The sequence below is a fragment of the Grammomys surdaster genome, unplaced genomic scaffold (assembly GCF_004785775.1).
Source record: "Grammomys surdaster isolate TR1022 unplaced genomic scaffold, NIH_TR_1.0 126133, whole genome shotgun sequence".
NCBI lineage: Eukaryota > Metazoa > Chordata > Mammalia > Rodentia > Muridae > Grammomys > Grammomys surdaster.
Window position 1 is genome coordinate 2610892 of NW_021620941.1, and position 20771 is coordinate 2631662.

Here is a 20771-nt window from a genome sequence, read left to right on the forward strand (position 1 = left end):
GGCAGGTGGTGCGCCGCGGCGGCGGCGGCAGCGGCGGCGGCGAGCGCGGGCGCGTGAGCGTGGGGCGCGGGGAGCGCGGGCGAGTGCGCCTGCAGCGCGGTGCTCGGCGGCCGGTGGCGCGCGCTCTTCTGGTGCGCGCGCAGGCCGGCCAGCTGCGAGTAGGCGCTCTGGCACACCTGGCACTTGTAGGGACGCTCGCCCGTGTGCAGGCGCACGTGGTTGCGCAGCGTGGACGACTGGCTGAAGCGACGGTTGCAGAAGCGGCACACGAAGGGCTTGTCCAGCGTGTGGATACGCATGTGCGAGCGCAGGTTGCTGCGCGAGTTGAAGCCGCGGTGGCAGATGACGCAGCGCATGCGGCCCGCGGTGCCGGTCGCGGAGTCCGCCGGGTGGAAGTCCTCTGGAGGCGCGGGAGGAACGCGAGACCCACGGAGCGGGCGGGAGGGAAAGAAAGCAGTCCGGTTAGCACCCACGCCGACTGCGCCCAGTCCCCCGGGTACTCCCCTGCAGATCGTGAGACGCACAGCCCCTAGGACGCAGCGGGTCATGGCTGTGATCTAACCTGGGAGGATTTGGTGATTTGGCCCCAGGAAACCTTAGCTTTCTCATCTGAAAGATGGGAGGCGGTCCAGGCATGGTGGTGGCCCAGCACTTCGGGAAAGGGAGGAGGGGGTGGCTGGGCTAATGGCATTCATTTGCCACCAAGCCTGATGACCCAAAGTGGATCCCCTTGGACCCACATGGTGAAGAACAGAACTAACTCCCACTACTATCCTCTGACCTCCATATGCTCACCGTGGCATGCATGCCTATATGTGCACAAAAAGAAGTAAAATGTAAGAATAAAGTTTAAAAAACAAAACAAAAACAAGGTCTTGTAGAACCCTGCAAGTTCATCAGAAAAATTGCAGTTACTAGAAGGCTTTTTCTGTGCTGGTCGCTTTGCCTTAATATGAGAAATGCCTGGGTCCTAACAGGCCACCCACAAAGGATAGCAACCATGATTCCCTAAACAGCTCATCTGTCAGCTAACATATTCACTGGGTACTCAGTGTACCTGGAAATAGATTTCTCCATTTTCTCCTCACAAATGGAGACTAAACTCTAGCACTTCGAACCTCAGGCTGCTCCGTTTTCTTTTCTTTCCCACTGCCCTCCCCACCCCTCTTTTATTTTGAGACCAGGTTTCCCTGTATAGTCCTGGGTCCTGAAACTAGCTCTGTAGATCAGTCTGAGCTCGACCCCAGAGATCCACCTGTCTCTGCCTCCAGAGTGCCAAGATTAAAGGCGTGACCACCATTGCCAGGCTTGCTTCTCTTAAAAAGAAATAAATAGGGGGCCAGAGAGACTGCTCAGTGGTTGAGAGACTGCCTGCTCTTACAGAGGACCCAGGTTCAATTCCCAGCACCCACATAGCAGCTCACAATTGCCTGTAACTCCAGTTCCAGGAGCTGACACATTCTCACAGACATGCATGTATCAATGCACATAAAATAAATAAATGATTTAAAAATAAGCAATTGGGCATAATGACACACTTCTGCAATCCCAATATTAGAGGCAGAGGCGGGAGAATCAGAAGTTCAAGGTCATCTTTAGCTATCTAATGAGTTTAGAGACCAGCCTGAGACCTGTGAGTCACCCTGCCCTTAAAAAAAGTCACAAGAAGCCGGGCAGTGGTAGTGCACGCCTTTAATCCCAGCACTTGGGAGGCAGAGGCAGATGGATTTCTGAGTTCGAGGCCAGCCTGGTCTACAGAGTGAGTTCCAGGACAGCCAAGGCTACACAGAGAAACCCTGTCTCAAAAAACAAAAACAAAACAAAAAAAAAGTCACAAGAATTTTATAAGGTCTGGGAGAGTGATACTCTGATATCAAAGGTTTCATTTAAGATTGGGGAGGGGGGTCCAGTTATCTCCAGACTCAATAGGACAGAGGTCTTGAGCCAGTAGCTTCTATATGATAAGCCCTGTCTCAAGACACACGGGCTCATCCTACCCTACCTCTGTGCAGAATACAAAACCATGCAGCTAGTTGGTGCTAGGCCCTACACCAGGACCTGGCCAGAGCTAGAAAGGGATATAGAGATGCCTTCATCCCATGCCTCCTCTTTACAGACGAGGAAGCTAAGGCACAAAGCCAGTCTCAGCAGCATGCAGCTGAACTAGAAATCAATGTGTGTTCCTGCTGTCCTGCCCAGCTTCCACCCTAACACCTCTCTGGGGTTTCCTCATCTGCCCAAAGACAATCTATCTGGTCTAGAAAGCAAGACTGCCTGCCTTTCCCCATGCTGAGCCCATGCTGGCTGCTCTGGGGGAAGTGATCTTATTTTTGACCAGGAGGAGCTCCCAGATGCATGATGCTACTGGATGTTGAAGAAGGGTTCCCAGAGGTCAGAATGGGTTCTGTCCCCTCTTTGGATCGTTGTCACCATGACCTCATGGTGAATACTGAATACCTACCATGTTTGTTTTTCTTCTGTTCCTCCTCCAGGCCTGGCACGCCTGGGATGCCCAGGAAGGTGTTGTGGGAATTTCCATACCACACCAGCAGCTCCTGGTCTGGAGGAATCATCTGCAGAAAGAGAGGCAGGAAGAGGTCAGGGGTGTGGCAGCTGCTGACAGGAGGCAAGGGGTCTCTCTGCACATATTTGCACACACCCAGGCCTGAGAAAGCCAAAGCTGGCACGATCTCACTGACCTAGCCCAGGCAAACTGTGTAGACATCAAAGGCCCCAGGACACTGTCCCCTCTCTTCCTTTCTCATAACCCAGGTCATCTCATCATTTCTGTCCAGTTTCACAAAAATATCCAAATTGATGGCCACAAGAAAACAAAAGAAAAAGAACTCAGGTGGCGGGGAGTGGGGGGGCAGATGACGACCAGGGTGGGTAGCTCAGTTGTAGAATGCATGCTTAATTTATGCAAAGGTCTGGACTAGATTCCCCCCCCCCAACTCTGCAAAAAAACAGTCTCTGTAATAGAAGATTAAAAAAAAACCTAGATTTTTTTTTCCTTTTTTGCAATCCAGGGGAATTAGAGTCAGTCAACCCTTGGGGCCTTGGGCTGAGCCAGCTGTTTCTAAGGAGTGTGGGCTGTGGGGTGCCCTATGGCTACACCCTGCCTGATACTGTTCCAGAAACAGCTCTTATCTCAAGTGCTCACAGGCAGCATGGAGTCACACAGCACAAGGCTCTCTGCAGGGCTCCATTCACCACAGGACAGGTGCTAAAAAGAAACCTTGGGATTGACAGACAAACACCTCACCTCTGGAAATACCAAAACAGCATTCAACAGAATGTTGCACTGTATCCTAGATGCAACATTAAGAAGCCCAGAGCCAACGTCTTCCTGGGCATCCCAGACAACATCAAGAAGCCCAGGCTTGAGGCTTGGCTGCTCTCAGTGGTGACAGCTACCAATCAAGATAGTTTGGTGGTTTCTATCCAAGGGAGCTGAGAAGCCTGCTCTGTGGACCCCAGCCAGGTGGGACAAACAGGAGAGAAGAGCCCACCTCTCTCCTGAGGTCACAGCTCCTGGAGGTCCTTGTGGGAGGTGCCTCAGGCAGTGCCTGACAACCGCTGTCTTGTTTCTCTGTGGGGCTCGCTTTTAGCTGAAGCACAGGAGATCATATGAGAGTGAGGAGACAGCTCACTTTAAGTAAAGCCTTGGAAGCATAAGGTTATGAGATTGAGCCCCAGAGCCTGTGTGAAAAGAGTAGACTTGATGGTGCATACTGGGGAGGTAGAGATAGATCCCTGGGGTTTGCTGGCTAGGCAGTCCAGACTGATTGCCAAGCCCTGAGGCAGCCAGAGAGCCTGTCTCAAAGAACAAGGTTTCTAAGCAACAGCACCTAAGGTTGATGTCTGGTCTTCACACACCTGTACACACACATTATACACAACACGAGCACACACACACACACACACACACACACACACACACAGAAATCAAATGGGATTCCATCCATGAGTATCTGGAGTCCCAGAGGAGAATTTCTCCCTTTCCAAGTGAGCCTGAGAACTCTGGGTCCGCCTTCCATGGAGAGAGCCTAGAAGACCTGCCCGCCCTTCCCATATCCACCAGGTTTTGAAGGTGGAGTAAGATGGGGGTGGGGTGGGGTGTCTGGGAACTGCAAGTATCACGGCTACTGTCCATCATGTCCCTTTACACCAACCCTTAGCCTTTAGCATCATAGCAGCACAGGGGTGTGTGTGTGTGTGTGTGTGTGTGGTCAGTCCCATTGGGGAGGTTAAATATGAAACACAAGCACAACTCATAAACAAACAAAATGAGGCAGTGTCTCCAAGACAGCAGACAACTTAGAACGTGGCACCAGAGCTAGACACAATTCTCTGACCTCTCCTTCACAGTCATGGTCGCCAACCAGGAGACCAGAGGGTCAGAGCTGGAGGCCTTTCCTTGAAGAGGAGGAGAGAAGGAAAAAGGCCTGTAGAGTCCTCAGAGAGGAAGATGAAGGAGTCCAAGTATTTAAGATATTGATTGAGGGCTTGTTTGTTTGCACAATATGGACTGGGAAAAAGGCTACTGTACAAGATGGATCTCGTGTCACCGGGTCCTTAGGTGTGACCTTAGAAGTCTCTAAGCATGTCTCTTGAAGCAGCCTCTAGGCCACATGCGTGCGCCTTGTAGGAGATAAGCTACAGAGCTCCCCGCCTACACACCCCACTGAGCCCTGGCGTGGGGGGCTGGAGGGGATACTCAGGCTCTGTGTCTGCCAAGCAAGTAATTGTATCACTCTGCTCTTTGACTTGTAAAACAGAACAGTCCCTATTTTACAGGCCTCCTTGAAAGCTGTTGGGTCACAGGGGCCAAAATCACAAAGCTCGGTACTGAAGCTGTGGAATTGCTGCTGTTTTCCGAGCTCCGAGATGCTCCAGAGGCACTAGCAGTGATCTGGGTACCCCACTGCCGTAAAGCCCAGGGCCACCAGCAGCGTGAGATTCCATGTGGACTCAGGCCTTTGCCTTCCATGCCCATGATGCACAGGCATGGGGCTGCAGGCATTCCTGTCGGTAGAGTGCTCTCATAGAACATATGCAGCTCTGGGTTTGGTCTTCAGCTCCACATAAGCCAGATGTGGGGCCCTGCACCTATAATCCCAGCACTGAGGAGTTAGAACCAGGGGGATAGAGGAAGTTCAAGGTCTTCTTCACCTAAATATCAACTGACTGGTCTCAAGGCCACCCTGGGCTATATCAGCTCTTGTGGCTCAGCAATCAAAAGTACTGCCTGCTCTTCCAGAAGACCTGGGTTCAGACCCCAGCACCTGTAGGATAGTGGCTCACAACCATCAGGGACTCTAGTTTCAAGGGATCTGACACCGTCTTCTAGACTCTGGGAATTACAGGCATGCACATTGTACACATGCATACATGCATGCAAAACATGCATACACATAATAAAACAATTTTTTAATGTAATAAGCAAATACTAAAATTAGTTTTATTCAACTTAAACATTAAACGTCATGAACATAAAGGTCTAGCTGTGGGTAACATAGGTAAATCAGGGAAAGGTGCTTCCTCTTCTGCCCTGGGTACCCAGCTGTTGCCTGTGAGTCCCTCCATGTGTTTCCCCAAAAACCCACGTCATTTGAGACTTTGAAAAAAAATGCTGATTTAGGCTTTAAGATCACTATGGAGAGACTATGTGACTTCTATTTTTATAAGATCTATTTTTAAAAATAAGCATGTATTACATTTATACACAAGCAAACGCAAGAGCGACAACAAGCAAGGCTTTTCAGAAAAGGAAGCCTACTAAATAGAATGGGAACGGAACACCCTCAGACAGCTAGAGGTTATGAGCCGTGGGAGGAGTCCACATCACCTTCACAAAGAAACAGGATTATGAACTGCTTTGAATTTCAGAGCCTGGAAACCGCCCCCCCCCACCTCTGGTCTGCACTTAATAAATACTAAGATTAATTTTATCCAATTTAAAAATGAAAGCCATTGGGCATAAGGTGTGACTGTGCCGCATGGTAACTAGCGTGGAGCGACTCTTTCTCCTGCTCTGGATGCCCAGTCCAGTTGCTACTGATGCTCTCTGGGCGTGTCCTGCATCCACCAAAAGCCTGTGTCAGAGCCCAGAAGACCCCAGAACCTGCACCCTCTTCTCTGAGATCCTGGAAGTACTGTGCAGTGACCACCTCAGTACATTGAACAGCCATAGTCCCCTGCAGGCCCCTCCCAGGCTCTGTCTATTCCTACTAAGTTTAGCACTGGTCCAGGCTAGGCTCTGCACTACTAAGACTAGGAACCTGAATTGGCTGGTCATTCATGTTTCTGGGAACAGAAGATTGGGTTGGAACATACCATGAACCAAGCAATCCCCAAAGGAACTGATTCCCATTTCATAAAATCCACTCTGTCAAATCAAGGGAAAAGCATTGCCTGACTCCCACTGCCAAGTTTCAGGACCTTTGGCTAATTCCTAATGTTCTGATCAGCCTTGACTTGAATCCTGCCCCATTTCAATGACAGAAGGGCAGTGACAGGCTTTCAGGTTTGCTTTCCTAATACAAATTCATGACACCCCATTGAACATGCTCCCAAGAGGCTCTGACACCTGCCCTTTCCCGGAGTGACACAGAAGCATCTCCATGTCATCTGGATGATCATCAGTTTCCATTGTGCCTGACAGATGTCCTGACACACCAATTAATAGAGCCCCAACAAGAAGATGCTGGCCAGGGAGGCCACACAGCATGGCTATCCAGCTCTGTAGCAAATGGGTTGGGGTTCAAATCACTCTCCAGACTCTCTCTGAACCTCGAACCTTCATTTCTTCATCATTAAAATGGGAACAGAGATGCAGCTAAGCTTAGCAATACAGGACCTATTCACTATATATAAATATGGCCCAAGGTTCAATTCACAGTACCATTTTTAAAAAGTAAATAAGCTCTGGGTTCAGTCCCCATTACAAAACCAGAGTTGTTTAGACCTTCGAAAACGTTGCCAGTGAAGTGCCGGCATGTGGGAGATGTTTGATGTCATAATGATGTCTGAGAACATCATTAATGGGGCCGACCATCAACAGTGGTACTCATCAGAGCCACTACTGAGCACGGTCAAAAGGAAAATGGCGCTTATCCTCAGAGCTGAGAAAAGAGGAAAGGCTTTAGATAAAATAAAGGGCTCAGCTGCCCTAGAACAAGAGAAAATGGGAAAGCCCACATTTCAGGGCAACCATTTGCCAATATGGTACAATAAAACAGAAATGGACCGGCCAGCGGCTTTTCTTCCCCCACATAGTGATAACAGGTTCCTCCAGCCTCCCTTTGTGCTGGTTTCTTGACCAAATCACCTGCTTCCTGATGAACCACTTTTTTCTTTCCTGGAAGAGGTGGGTCCCTGTGGATACCCTATCACCCAGATTTATTCATTCAGTATTTAGTGGCTCCACCTGCTTTGTGCTGGGTGCTTTCTAGAAATGCCATTTGAGGCACCTGAGAGGGAACTGAGTGTCCAGGCAGACACAAAGCCAGAAGGTTTCACCCTCCTCATCTCCACCCGGGATGCAGAATTTGGAGCAAGTACGCTAGTACTGGCCTGAGTCCCCCAACTCAGTCATCTCTGTGTCCGTTTAGAGTTCATGATTTTGTATTTGTGGGAAGTCCTAGTGTATTCTTCCTACTGAAGAGAGACCATACTTTGGCAAGAAATGACAGGTTACAGTTATGAAATATAAATAGCGCTTGTGAGCAGGAAGACCAAGTAAACAGATCGTAACAAAGCTCCCTCTCCTTAGATAACAGCCCCTCAGCACACACACATAGAACAAACAGCAGATTATACAAGACTTCCCAGGAGCCTAGGTGAGCAGAGATATGTCCGGTCACACCCAGACATATAAGTGGAATTCTGATGTTATAATATGGTTTGAGAGAATTGCTGTTATGAACAAAAATGTGCCCAACATCATTTATGAAAAACAGTTTGGGGCTGAGTATGTTGGCAAATGCCTTTGATCCCAGCCCTCGGGAGGCTGAACCAGGCAGATCACTGTGAGTTCAAGGCCAACCTGGTCTACATGAGTTTCAGGCCAGCCAGGGCTGCACAGTAAGCCTGGCTGGCCTGGACCTCACTATGTAGACCTTTACCAGGATCTGATACTTAGTCTTCCTGCCGCTCACAAGTACTGTTCATATTTCATGACAGTAACCTGTTACTTGCAGTCAAACGTATTGTGTCTAGCATGATGGGGCTCTAGTCACCTGTCTGTCCCAGGATGAATGCTAACATAAGTATTCTTGGCCAGTCTCCTGCATCTGTGTCTGTGTCCATATGTGCAGTGTGTGTCTCTGGGAGTGTGCATATATAAGTGTGTATGGAGGTGTGAAGCGTGTATTTGTCTGTGTGTGAACATGTTTGAATGTGTGTAAGGGAGCCAGAGGTGTTAGAACTCATACTTTGCTATGGGTGAGTTCAAGTGCACCAAAGCCAATTCTAGGAGGTGGCCATAGAGTTAGGTGGTCACAGGAGTCTTAGTGGTCCTGCGTGGGCTACTGCTGGTACTACACAGACACTCTTTAGCCCTCCTGGAATTTCTGAACTCCGGTGGCCAGCCTGCCTTTCTTTACTCCCTGGTTTCCCTGGTGCTGACCCAGGTCCCGGCCACACAATCCCAAGGCAAAGGCTCTTCAGCTATCAGCCCTGCACATGTCTAAGGGTCTGGCCATTCTGCAACAATAAGATTCTAGTCCCAGAAGTTAGCAGGCACAGACACTCAGAAGGGTCTAGACTTCAGGCTCAGAGTCATTGCTGGTAAGTGGAGTGTGGCTAGAAAAGAAATTGTTCTCTGACCTTGAAGAGCAGTCAAAACCCTGGCCATCCCACAACCGAGGGACTTCTAAGGCAACAAAAGTGCAAGATCCAGAAAAATGTAGCGGGACCGTCCTGCTGCCCCTCACAAACAACTTCCTATGTCTGGAGCAAGCTGCATGCCAAGGGTCACTGCTGTGCCCTCTGGTGATGTGCCCCCTCGGCTATCACTGCTCACCAGTCCCGCCCCAATGCCTTTAGCTTTCTTCCTCTGCCAGGCAGGTGTCCTGCTTCCTTTCGCAGTGCCTGGCCCTGGTTCCACTTTTGCCCACTTTAGAAGACTCCCACTCATCATTCCCTGAGCCTCTCCTCAGCTAACATTCCCTTATAGAGACGGTTCAGAGCTCTAGGCCTTCAAGAAATGACAACTTTTCATGTCCATGAACTGTGGATAAACTCAAAATCCTCCTCGTGAAGTTGTGTGAGAGGCCTAACACAGTGAGCTGTTACTGCTGAGACAGAGTACTGACCCACACACTATTGGCCTCAGAATGAGGCGTGACACGCAGTTAAACCATATGGACACACAGCCATTATCATAGTCAAGTTCAGTCCTCAGCCGACTTCCACTTGGTGTCCTGTTCTCTATATTCTTCTGCCCTCTGAACCCCTGAACCCGCTCCTCTACGTCTGAGATATTCACCACAGCATCCACTTGTAAGCCCCGCCCTCTCCCAGCTGTATCAGTGAGTCTCCCATACAGGACATACAGGACTCCTGGCAGTCTCTGAGCCTCAGCCCTACACACCGGCAGAGCCAGCTGGGCCAGAACTAACATCCTTCCAGTCTTCTTTGGTCGCACTCCTCACCATCCATCCCCACGTAACGCTACATCGCATACCTCTATGGCCTTGTAGAAGATGCTTGTGCCTATTTGTACCACCTCCAGGTTCTGCTCCTGCTCATTCCGGGCACACTTGATGTAGGTCATCCAGCTTCGGTGGTCTTCCTGGCTAGCATCGATGAAGTAGCGTACTGTACCATCCTCGTTGAATACCTAGGCATGAGTGAAGCAGTAATGGGGTGAGACAGGGCCCGGCCACATGTGTGACCCAGGGCAGACCCAACTGCTGACGTTCTCCTTTCTCCGGACAGCTCTGGGAAGTCAAGAAAGCTATTGTCAGCTATGTCTTCCAGTCCAGGAAAGGGAGTGTGTGTGTGGGGGGGGAGGGAACACGGTGATTTATCTGAAGCAAAAGGTAAATAGGGAGTCAGTCTTCAGAGACCCGTGGACTCACCGTGACCAGGCACTCCCACTCCCAGAAGAAGACAGTCTCCAAGAGATCCCTAAGCAGGCAGCATCCTCTCATGCTACCTGTCCTTAAAGGTACAGATTTTGGGCAGAACAGTGGAGAATAACAGCACAGGGCCTCTGAGAGGGACACAAGAGCTTGGGAGGCAAGTCTAGCTCACTGGGGTCTCTTGGCCTGGCCTAAGCCCCTCTGTGAAGCTGCTAAGAGGTCAAACCACACCCTAGCTTTCTGACTGGGCAACAGCTGGAAGACACCCACTAGGTCCAGGTGTCCAGAAGAGGGAGAAGGCAAGGGCTGGGGTCATCTCTCTGCTCTCCTCATCCAGGTCCTGTGAACAGCTACTCACTGGCTTCTGCCAGGTGGGGCTGCTAGGGTGGCAGCGAGCAAGGCAGTAAGGTGGAGACGTAAGTGTAGTATCTGGCTACCGTGGGTCTGTGTGGGAAGAAAGATGGAGGAGAGCCACCAAGGGCCGGGCCGACATCCCTGTATCTGACACTGCTGGGGGTGGGCTAGAGTCAAAAGGTCAGATATCCATCTCCTTCTGCAAAATGAGAGTGATAACTGAGAGTGACTGACCTCACTGTTTGCAGGCTGGGGAATCAGACTGCTGACTCAACATCCAGTCAGCCATGGTTATTTTGGATGCCATCAGGCCTGGGACTGGGAAACCTATTCTTAAGAAACACCCAGCTTCCACTCTCCTCCATCCAGCCACATTTCACCATGGGCCAGCCTCAGAGGCTGACTCTCTCCTTGCCTCTAAAGCCAGAGAAAGAATGTGAGTAGCGATGGCTTCTTCCCAGTCTGTGCATCACGACCCTCCTGGATCTCAGAGCCCTGTGGTAGCTGTAATGTATGGCTAACAGCCCTGTTTGGGAGACTTGGAAACAAGAGGGCTCAGAGAGTTCTTAAAACAGGTAAAAAAAGAAAGAACCTTTGGCAGAGAAAGCTCCCTGGCTTGAAAGTCTTACCCCCAGGGAGGTATCAAACTCCAGCATCCACCGCTCCTAGGGAGAACTGAAGCTCTGGCAGGGGCCCCGGACAGGACTCTTTTCTGACACCGGTGGATCCAACCCCCGAGGGAGCCAGCCCACCTGCCAACCGGAATCCCTTTCCAAAGCTCCCACCTACCTCCCACATCAGGTTGTTGTTTTTGCAGATATCCACATGCTCTGGGGCAATGACTCGGCCAGTGAAGGGGCCCATCTCCGTGCCTGCCTTGATCCACGTCTTGGAGAAGATGCCAAGGCCCTCTCCTGGGATGGAACTCTGGGCGATGATCACTTCCACTGGCAGTACCAGGCTAGACAGCTTCTGCACCTCTGCGGGGATTAGAGGAAGCCGGTCACTATCTGCACAAAGATGGCCCTGCCCTTCCCATCCCGGATGCGCTCTTTCCCTGCTTCACGCCTGCCAGCACAAGCAGCCCCAACTCCGGCATGGTGGTTCTTTTATTTTTCTTGTGGGCGGAGAGTTACTGGGGATCGAACCCAAACCCTTGCCCATGAAACACATGAAACGCTACACCGCCGCCGCCGAGCCGTATCATCACCTCTTAGGGCTCAATTCAAAGTCTTTCCATAAATTCTCCAAACATCCACAACCTTCACCGGTCTTCTATAGCGGAAAAACGTAGGAACCACTGAAACCACTTTGTGTTTACAGACAGGGAAACTGAGGGCGGGTCTGGCGAAGAGGTATCGTCCAACCTGGAACTCTCAGTCTTGTTCTTGGCTCTTCAGCCGGTGATACTGGGTTCACTGAGTATCTCTCGGACGCGGTCAGCACTGGGGACAGATCCCCAGCTTGTAAGGTGGCACCCGCGCAAAAGAAATACTTGCTTTTACAAATTGAGCTCTGAGCCCCCCCCCCACTCCTACCTCGTGATCGTCCCTGGCCCGCCAGTATACCTCTCTACTCTCAAGTTCTAGAGTGCCAGAGAGGGCAGCACCCGGATCAGGCGAGCTCTGAAGTCGCTTTAATGGGCGAGGAAGAACCAGCGGTCCCTAACCCCCAGAGGATCCCTGGTGGGGCCTCTGCGGCAGGGGTGGGAGCGTTGAGGCGCACAGGGGCGGCCTCCATGTCTTACAAGGTTCCCCTCTAAGCTACCTGGGAAAATACCCGGCGAGCCGGCCGGCTGAAAGGGGGGGTTAAACGGTGTCCATTGCGGAGCGGCCGGCAATTTGTCACGCTGTTAAAGTGATCGCATTCATTCGGCTCCATTCGAAAGAAATTGCTAATTCTAAATTCATTAGCCCTGGAAGAAAGCTGTAGCAGTAAATTGTATCTCAATGCGGAGGGGACTTGTTTAAAAGGGGCCGAGGAATTCCCCTTACAAAAAGGCAGGATTAGATGGTTGACATAGCGTGAATGGAAGTGGAATTAGTCTTCACGGTAAATTAAGAGAGGAACAGCGATCTTAAAGGGGAAGAGAGGGCGTCGCTCAGAGACGCCAGCGCTGGGCAAAGATATTGTTTACGGGGTGACGAATGAGGAATAAGAACTTGAGACATCTTAAAGAAAAGAAACTTTCCTCGCTCTCTTTCTCTCCCTCGCTCTCTGCGGCTTTTTCTCTCCGGCCTGCCCGCCCTCCGCCCCTTCCCCGGCCCCGGCTGTCTTTTAAAGTTTTTGGTTTAAGTGGGAACTTTCGCGGGTCAAGCCCAAGTTAACCAAATGAATTTAAAATCCCTTCTTTTCGAGTCAACTGCTATTACACGCCCAGTAAGGCTTTTAATGCCAGGAAACCGCCAGCTCCAGGCTGGAGGGTGGGGTGGGGAGAGAAGACACGGGAGAGCCTGGGCTGACCGAGGTAGGTCGCCCAGGTCGTTGGGATTTGGTCCTAGAGCCTCCTGCATTCCTAGATGCCTCTTCTGCTTCCGTGAGGCGGTTGCAACTCAGGTTTGACCCATGAAAAAACTGAGGTGTGGTGATCAGGGAGAGAGCATTCTGGCTGGGAGCAGCAGTTCCAGACCCAGTGTTCCCCATCTGGCCCTTTGCGCCGCTAACCTGAGAATTGGGGGTAGCCGGGAAGAGCCAAGGAGAGGAGCCCCGACGGCACGACTCACCTCCCGAGAAGGACTGCGCCAGTACCTCGGCGGTGAAGGCGGTCTTTGGGCTGGCGTGGTGGCTCTTGTCCTCGAGCAGCTGTTCGCCTAGCACGTTGCGCCATCGGCCATATAAGAAACTGTGCAGGATGTCGGAGGTGATGACCTCTGCCAGGGCCAGGCCCGGAGCCTTCAGCCCTGTTTTGAGCACCAGGGCCTCAGCTGGGAGCACAGAGCCCATCATGGGCGGCCAAGGGCTCGCCGCCGGCGCCGGCGCCGCAGAAGGAAGGCTGGGTGGACTCCGGAGAGGTAGGCAACGAAGAGGGATCAAAGGACTGAAAGGAGAGGAGGGTGACACAACACGAGGGGGAAGGAGGAGGAAGAGGAGCAGGAGGAGGGTGCACTGGGGAGTGCGTGGCAAGGGTTGGCTGGGAGGACAGTGAACCAAGCCGGAGATTCACAAAATCTGCAGAGAAGGCAGAGGCGACACGGAGGGCTAGAAGTCCGCGGGTGGAGACAGGGGTGGATACCAGGAGGGGGGGGGGAAGGGGGGGGGGGGGGGTGGCTGCAGACAAACAACGACCAAGGACTCTCGTTTCCCCACTCGCCTTCTATACACCCAACCAGGACAGCCTTTCCCTTGGCAAAATCTCGGCTCTTTTATAGGAGCCGCAGTGACCCTCCTAATTGGTTATTAATGACCCCCTGACGTCGAAGGACAGACTTGTACCCGGCCAGGCTCGAAGGAGCCTTCACCGACAGCGCGAGGGGCGGGGGCAGCGTGCGGACCGCTCAGAATAGTCCCCCTCTGCTCCTCCCTCCCCTCCGATCCTTCCTCCTCCTCCCCCTCCTCCTTCTCTCCCCGTGGGAAGCTCCAGGGAGGGAGGGAGGCGCAGCTCGCAGCCCAGAGCGGGTGTGGGGGTGTTAAGGTAGGGGGTGCTGCGCAGCGAGGCTTGCCTTTACTCCCGGGACTAGACTGAGCAAAAGGGGACGTAAGGCTGTCCCGCGGTTCCCCATGCCCACCCAGCGCCAAGCAAGATCCACGGTCACTATGGATCCCAGGCCAGGCCTTCTCCTTCCTAGCTCTGTGGGCCGCCCCACAGCTGCCGGCGCTTTGCGGTTCTCTTTGACCCCGGTACCCTGTCCGATCCCCACTTATCTTTCCTCCCGCATCCTCTCCTGCACTCTTTAGAGGCTTCCTCCCTAAGCTGCGGTAGCAACCTGGGCAGCGTGGGTGATGCAGATCGCTTGCGCTGGCAGCGCTACCCAAGCGGGCGCTTCGTCCTAAACGGGACTCCCCGAAAGCTCTGTTCGCTGGACACAGCCAGTGTAAAACTTCCAACAGCACAGAGGGCTGCTGAGGAAGAATTACCGGCGTCGCCGTCGGGGCTGAGCTCACCTGCGATACATAGGCTCCCAGCCCTAGGAGTACTAAGTTGGGGGGGTACTGAAAGACCATCAAATCCTCGTTTCTGTGGGATACCTTAGAGCAGGGTAAGATGGGACTTGCAGAGACCCAAAATGCCTCTGAGACTGTGGACAGCCCAGGGCAAAGCCATCTGCTGGACTCTGCTTTGGAACCAGGCTGCTGGGATCTTCGACCTAGAAAACTGCCTGACAGACGTTCCTCTTTCTTTTTGGTATCTTAATGATCATTCTTCCTTTCCTGGCTCCCTTCTCTTCCTTCCTCCCCCTTCCCACTATCCCACCTCGCTCCTCCAGTGGATTCTGTATAGTCTTTCCAAGGTACCTGGGAGCCAGCTCCACACCTCTTCAGAAACAGTCGCTATGTCGGGAAGATCGGAGGAGCTTCCTGTGTGCACTGAAGCCTCCTGGACAACCTTAAGACCACCCCCACACCTTCAGCTCCAGAAACAACCACGTTGGAGGGGCTTTGGGCACACCTCACTCAACAGCATAAGTCCTCAGAGCCCCTTACCCCCACCCCTTCCGCTGCAATTTCAGATAGCGCAGTGGAAAGTTCCACAGCCCCGCAGGCTGGTTTGTGTGAGCTCTGGTGCTGGATCTCCACGTATAGTGAAGACATCAGATCTTCGAAGCCCTGTGACTTGGGCGTGGGTAGCGCTGGCAGCTCGGGACTGAGATTTGACCCGCGAGCCAGATTCTAATGCCTCTAGGAAAAGAATCCTTTCCACCACCAGCTGCCCAGAGCTAAGCTTGCCTCGCTCTTGGCAACCATGGAATCCCAGGTCTCTATAACCCCTAGTTGGAGCCAGTGGTCTCTGGCATCCTCAGCCCGGCAGGCGGGAGACTAAAGCGCCGAGCCGAAGACAGGAAATCTTCAGATGCAGAACCTCTGGAGCCCAGTGGAGAGTGGGTGTATCGGGCATGGAGAGGGACCAACGGGCAGGGCGCCAGCAGAGGGCAGCGCTGCAGAGGAGCAGCACTGCCTGTGGGTAGGGGTTCCTTGCAGATGCCGCTGGTGAGTTAAATCCTTTCGCAGAGAGTTCCAGTCTGGAGGGGAATATGGAATCCAATGGCTCGGTGGCGAGAGAACCTGCCCAGCGCCTGGATCTTGGCTTCTGTGAAGCCTAAGTGGAGAGGAGACTGAGCTGGGCAGAAGAACGCCGGGACTGGGGGGGGGGGGGCTCAGCCTCCAACCCCGAAGCCTTCCTCAGCGCTTGCGGCAGATTAAAGGGGACGGAAGACAGCAGCGCATCCTGTGGACAGCCCTTACTCTTCTGGGCTCCCGTCGACAGTGGTTTGAGTTGGACTATGTGCTGTGCTTTCTTCCCAGCCTGTCACCCTTCGGTCAGGTCCTGTGACTTTCCCCGGAGCTGAGTAGGATTTTTTAACAATTCCCTGGCTACACTCTACTGTGAAATTCTCCCAAGTCCCAGAGTCCTTCAAGCCTGGGGCGAATTTTCGATCCAGTCCCAAGATCGAAGTCAAAAGACAGAAGGACCGAAGGTTCTGGCCGAGACCAGGACGCCTCATTACTTTCCTCAGGTCCCCCAAAACCTGGGGAGAGTAAGCTGGAGGAGAGACAGGAGCCCGAACAACCTCCTAGCTGAGGTGCTCACGGACCTGGGATGTAGTTGCTGCGCTCTCTCACTTCTGACCTAGTGATAGTCCCACCTGGCCCTATGCACCCTCAAAAGCAAACCCTGTAGGGAGGACAGCCCACGGGGATCGAACAGTAAGGCACTTGAGCGCGCATCTGCTTGCGTGGAGATTTCGAGAGGAAACGCTGCAGGTTCACAGTGGATGATCCACGTCTCTGGGACCCAGGCGCCGAGTGTGCCTGCGCGAAGACCCCTCCCATGGACACGGCGGGGTCCGAGCTCCAAGGCACCGCCCCCGCCCCCTTGATCGCGCCCGCGGGCTGTCGCTCGGCGATCTCTTTAATATTCATGGGCGTTAATAGAGAGGCCCCCAGTATATCGGCCCATTGTAGGCGGCTCGTAGGACTTGAATAGACCCCGGCCCTCTTTCTTCGCAGAGGCTTCCCGAGGGGCCGGGCCAGGAGTGAATGGGCCCTCTTCCCGCTCCTCACCCACCCCCACCTCCTTTTCAGGGACAACATCTTTATCCCCGCTGCTGCTGCTGCCGCCGCTGTCGCCCGAGTCCCATTCACTCGGCCCGGACTCTGGGCGGAACGAATCAATCGGCCGCGGCTCTTCGGAGGTCATCTCCGCCGCCCGTGCCCCATCCCCCAGCCCACGGGAGTGGGCAGCGGCTGGCCAACAGACCCATCAGCGAACGGACCCCGAGTGGGGTGTAGAAGGACAGGACAGGATAGGGTAGTGATCAGTTGGGAACAATACGGAAGGGTGACTGGGACAAGGTACACCAACAGGGTCTCAGGACCCCGTCTCGGCCTGGCTGAGCTAATTCCAACTTGTTGCCTCTGGCAGAGAGCCCAGGGGACCAGGGCGGCAGTGCGAGCCTGGAGATGAGTCCCGTGTCCCCTCCAGTCGCCAGCGCGCATCCCTTCGGGTCCGCATTCGCAACCGCGAGAACCGGAGCACAGGGAGCAGCCCGAGGCTCTGGTCCAGCTCGCAGGGCACGTTGGTTCCTTTCAGTGTGACTGGTCTTTGCTCCTTGATGACCAGGTTGGGCCATTGGGACCACGGCACCGTAAACCGAATTCCAATCCTTATGCCAGCGCCGGCCGTCCCTGGCCTCAGTGCCCCAGGCGCGAGTCGGTCAGGCGGGGCCAACTCCATGGGTCCCCGCCCCTCCCGTCCCCGAGGCGCTAGAAGAAAAGAAGCCCATTGTCCGCCAAGAAATACATTTTGGGGCCCCCGAGAGAAAGCTCCTGTTTTGAACTTTAGAAGAAAGTCTCCTGCCCTTGCCCCTCACAGGGAGAGATTTGTCGTCCCCACCAACTCCAGGGCCTCAGAGCGCCGCCTCCTCCCGAAACATCTGCCGGGGGAAAATCCACCCTGGAGGGCAGATCGTGCTGCCTTTAAGCCCCAAGAACTCATTAAAAAGATATTAGCGGCGGGGGCAGGTCCCGCGCAGGTATCGATCGCCCGGAGCCCGAGCGGGGCTGGGGGCTGGGGGTTGGGGTGCGGGAATAAGAAAGCAAAGAATGCGGCGGATCTGTGTCCGGAACCCCCACCTGGGCACAGTCTTGTACACCCCAGCCCTGCGCTGCGGAGCCTCTCGCGGCTCCCTTGACGCCCCCCAGCCAGCCGGGCCTCGCCTGCTCCTTCCAGCTCCTTGTCGTTGCCCGAGGCTACAGGCACTCCCCACTCCGCTCCGCTTTCAGGCTTCGCCCCAGTTTCCTGCTGGCTGAACGCCTCAGTCTCTCACTGAGCTCCCGCCTTTCTGAAAATCTCTAGGCTTTCGCCACCCCCAAACCCAGTTTCTCTCTTGGGCAACAATTCTACCTTTTCTCCATCCCAAGCTTGGCCCAGGAAATGCTCTCTTTATAGGGGCTCAGGTGTACCCCAGCTCCCCGGTTCCGGTAGCTCCAGGGCGCCCCCGCGGGCGCGGACAAAGGCTCGACGGGCTGCCCAAACTGAAAGGGAACTCTTGCGGGCAGGGCAGTCTTCAACAGACGTGACTGGAGCAAGCCGCTGAATGTCGGCTGTGACCAGGAGAACGGAGATAGTGGTCTCCTTGTTAGCCCCATCTCCATCTTGATTAGCTTCTGAGGCCGGTGGGAGACAAAGGCGCCCCTGGTGCACCCACGTCGAGCCCTGAGCTGGCGCCTGGGCAGTCAGGTGACTGGGACTAGAGTTTCCCCATTGCCCAGAGCTCTTCTTCCTAGGGCTTCCCGACCCCATATCCGTACCCCAATACCCGTGACCCAGCCCTCTTCGGCTACCATCCTGGCTGTCCACTGGGGACTCTGGAGGAGGCTGGGAAAACAGAAGAAGCAATGACAAATTGACCTAGGCTTCTGGAGGCAGAGGCGCAGAGATGGGGAGAGACTGAGGCAGAGGCAAAGATTGGAGGGTACAAAGTGAACGGAGCTGCGGACACCAGACGGGATGAATGGATGAACGAAGCAAAGAAGTGCAAGAAAGCCAGGACTAAGACCATCAGGAGTCAGAGGTACAGCTGAGAAGTGGGGACTTCAGACACAAAATGGGGGTACTGGCTAAAGGATCCTACAGGAAAGAAGCAGAGAGGAAAATAGGAGACTGGATGTCCTGGAGTCAAGGTGGCAGCCATCAACGGGGACCAAGGACCCCTTCCCAACCCACTCACACTCCTTTTCTCCCAGAGTCCCTTTTCCATACCCACTCTCTCCAACCCCCATCACCTTAACCTTCCTGGTTTGCTTTTTTCAAGTAGCTTCCCTGAAGGGCTTCCAGTTTCTAGCCCAACCTCCCTGCAGTCACCCACCCCCCAGAGCAGAAGGCAAGGGAGGGGGAACTGCCTGTGTCCATACCATCTGCCTCACCTGCTCCCTGGGAACGAGGGAGGCCTCGGGTTACTCTTTTTTGTGTCAAGTCCTGGGCAGCTTGGAGCTTCCAGGGCAAAACCGGCCCTTGATCTCTCAGAATCGCTTACAGGAGTGCACACCCTGGTGATGCAAGAATGATGGCAGCCTGCCTTAGGCTACTGTGGTGGTCCTGTCCCTTGCTCTTTAGGGTCTGACGCATACTAGGTGCTGAGTCTATGGATGACAGATGGCTCTGTTTGTCATGCTGGTGGCTTCTTGGCTTCATAGATTGGAAACATTAAACTCTCCTTTCATGAAACCTTTGGTACCCAGACCAAGCTTAGGCCCCAGCTACACAGTGGACATTGAAGTGATGCCCAGGCTGTTTCTCCTAATACTGCTCTCCTCCCCAGGGATCTTTTGGGAACCTACTGGGAGATGCCCATGGTCTTTCAGGTGTGCATCCAAGCCGGGCTCTTTCAGATTCTACCAAGAAAAGAACCAAGGCAGCCACTTCCCCTGTCCTCTGTCTTCATCTGCAACGTGGGAATAAGGAAGCCAACTAGTAAGGAGTGGTCAGAGTGAAACAACCAGAACAATTGGTAAGCAGGTGCCGTTTGGTAAGCTATTTCAGGCACTCGACATGACTCAAGTCATCCTCACCCCAACACACCAAAGTAGCCGATGTCTGTGGCAAGGCACAGAAGACGATGTATTTCTGGAATATTCCATCTATGGAAAATGTCATCAACTGTGTTACACTATGACAACAACAATTATGAATGCTGGCAAGATGGTTCAACCAGTGAGGGGGCTTGCAGCCAAGCCTGACGACTTGAGTTTGATCCCTGGGATACAGGTGGTAGGAGAGAACTGACTGCCTCGGGTTATCGTTTGACACACACTCATACACAAACACACAAAATAAATATTTTATTAGTCTCTCCCCTTCTCTCTGTGAGTGTGTATGTCTGCATGTGTATGTGTGTGTATGAGTGTGTGTGTATGAGTGTGTGTATTTGAGTGTATGTGAGTGTGTGTATATGAGTGTGTGAGTGTGTGTGTGTGAGAATGTGTGTGAGAGTATGTGAGTGTGTGTGTCTGTGTGTGTGTATGAGGGTGTGTGTATGAGTGTGTGTGCCTGCTGAGGTCAGAGGCATCTGATCCCCTATAGCTGGTGCTGCAACAGGCAATTGTGAGATACTTGATACAGTAAGGCATGCCTTCATTCACAGAACTCAGGAGACACAGGCAGAGATCTCTGTGAATTTGAGGCCAGCCTGGTCTACATAGTGAGTTCCAGGGTAAAAAAAAAGAAAAAACTACATGAGAGACCCTATCTCAAAATAACTTTTATTGGTTTGAATTATACATACACGTACATGTCAATGTGTGGGTATGAGCACAGATGCCAGTGGAGCCCAGAGGATGGGATTGGAACCTCTAGAGCTGGAGTTACAGGTGGTTGGTGGTTGTAAGCTGAACTGAATACGGGTCCCTTGGAACTGCAGTGAAAGCACTAAGCCAACAGCCTGAGCTTGAGCCTCACATCCCAAGGACGAAGGAGACAGGAGATGGCAGACTTTGGAAACTTGTATTCTAACTTATACACATATACCTCATGACCTGTTCACTCACATACACACACACTCATCACACACACATCACACACTCATCACACACACATCACACACACTCATCACACACTCATCACACACACTTATCACACACACATCACACACATCACACACATCACACACA

At 53.1% G+C, this 20771-nt stretch overlaps 1 protein-coding gene across 1 annotated transcript in view; it reads right to left on the reverse strand.

Annotated features, from left to right (window-relative positions):
* The window catches only part of Prdm12 (PR/SET domain 12), a 16339-nt gene extending 2948 nt beyond the window's left edge, over positions 1-13391 (reverse strand). Inside the window, exons 1-5 of the mRNA XM_028757128.1 lie at positions 13169-13391; positions 11235-11425; positions 9692-9847; positions 2462-2573; positions 4-400 (exon numbers count right to left, since the gene is read on the reverse strand). Coding sequence (XP_028612961.1) covers positions 4-400; positions 2462-2573; positions 9692-9847; positions 11235-11425; positions 13169-13391 — 1079 coding nt within the window. The remainder of the gene's footprint in view (positions 1-3; positions 401-2461; positions 2574-9691; positions 9848-11234; positions 11426-13168) is intronic.
* Positions 13392-20771: the final 7380 nt, after the last annotated feature.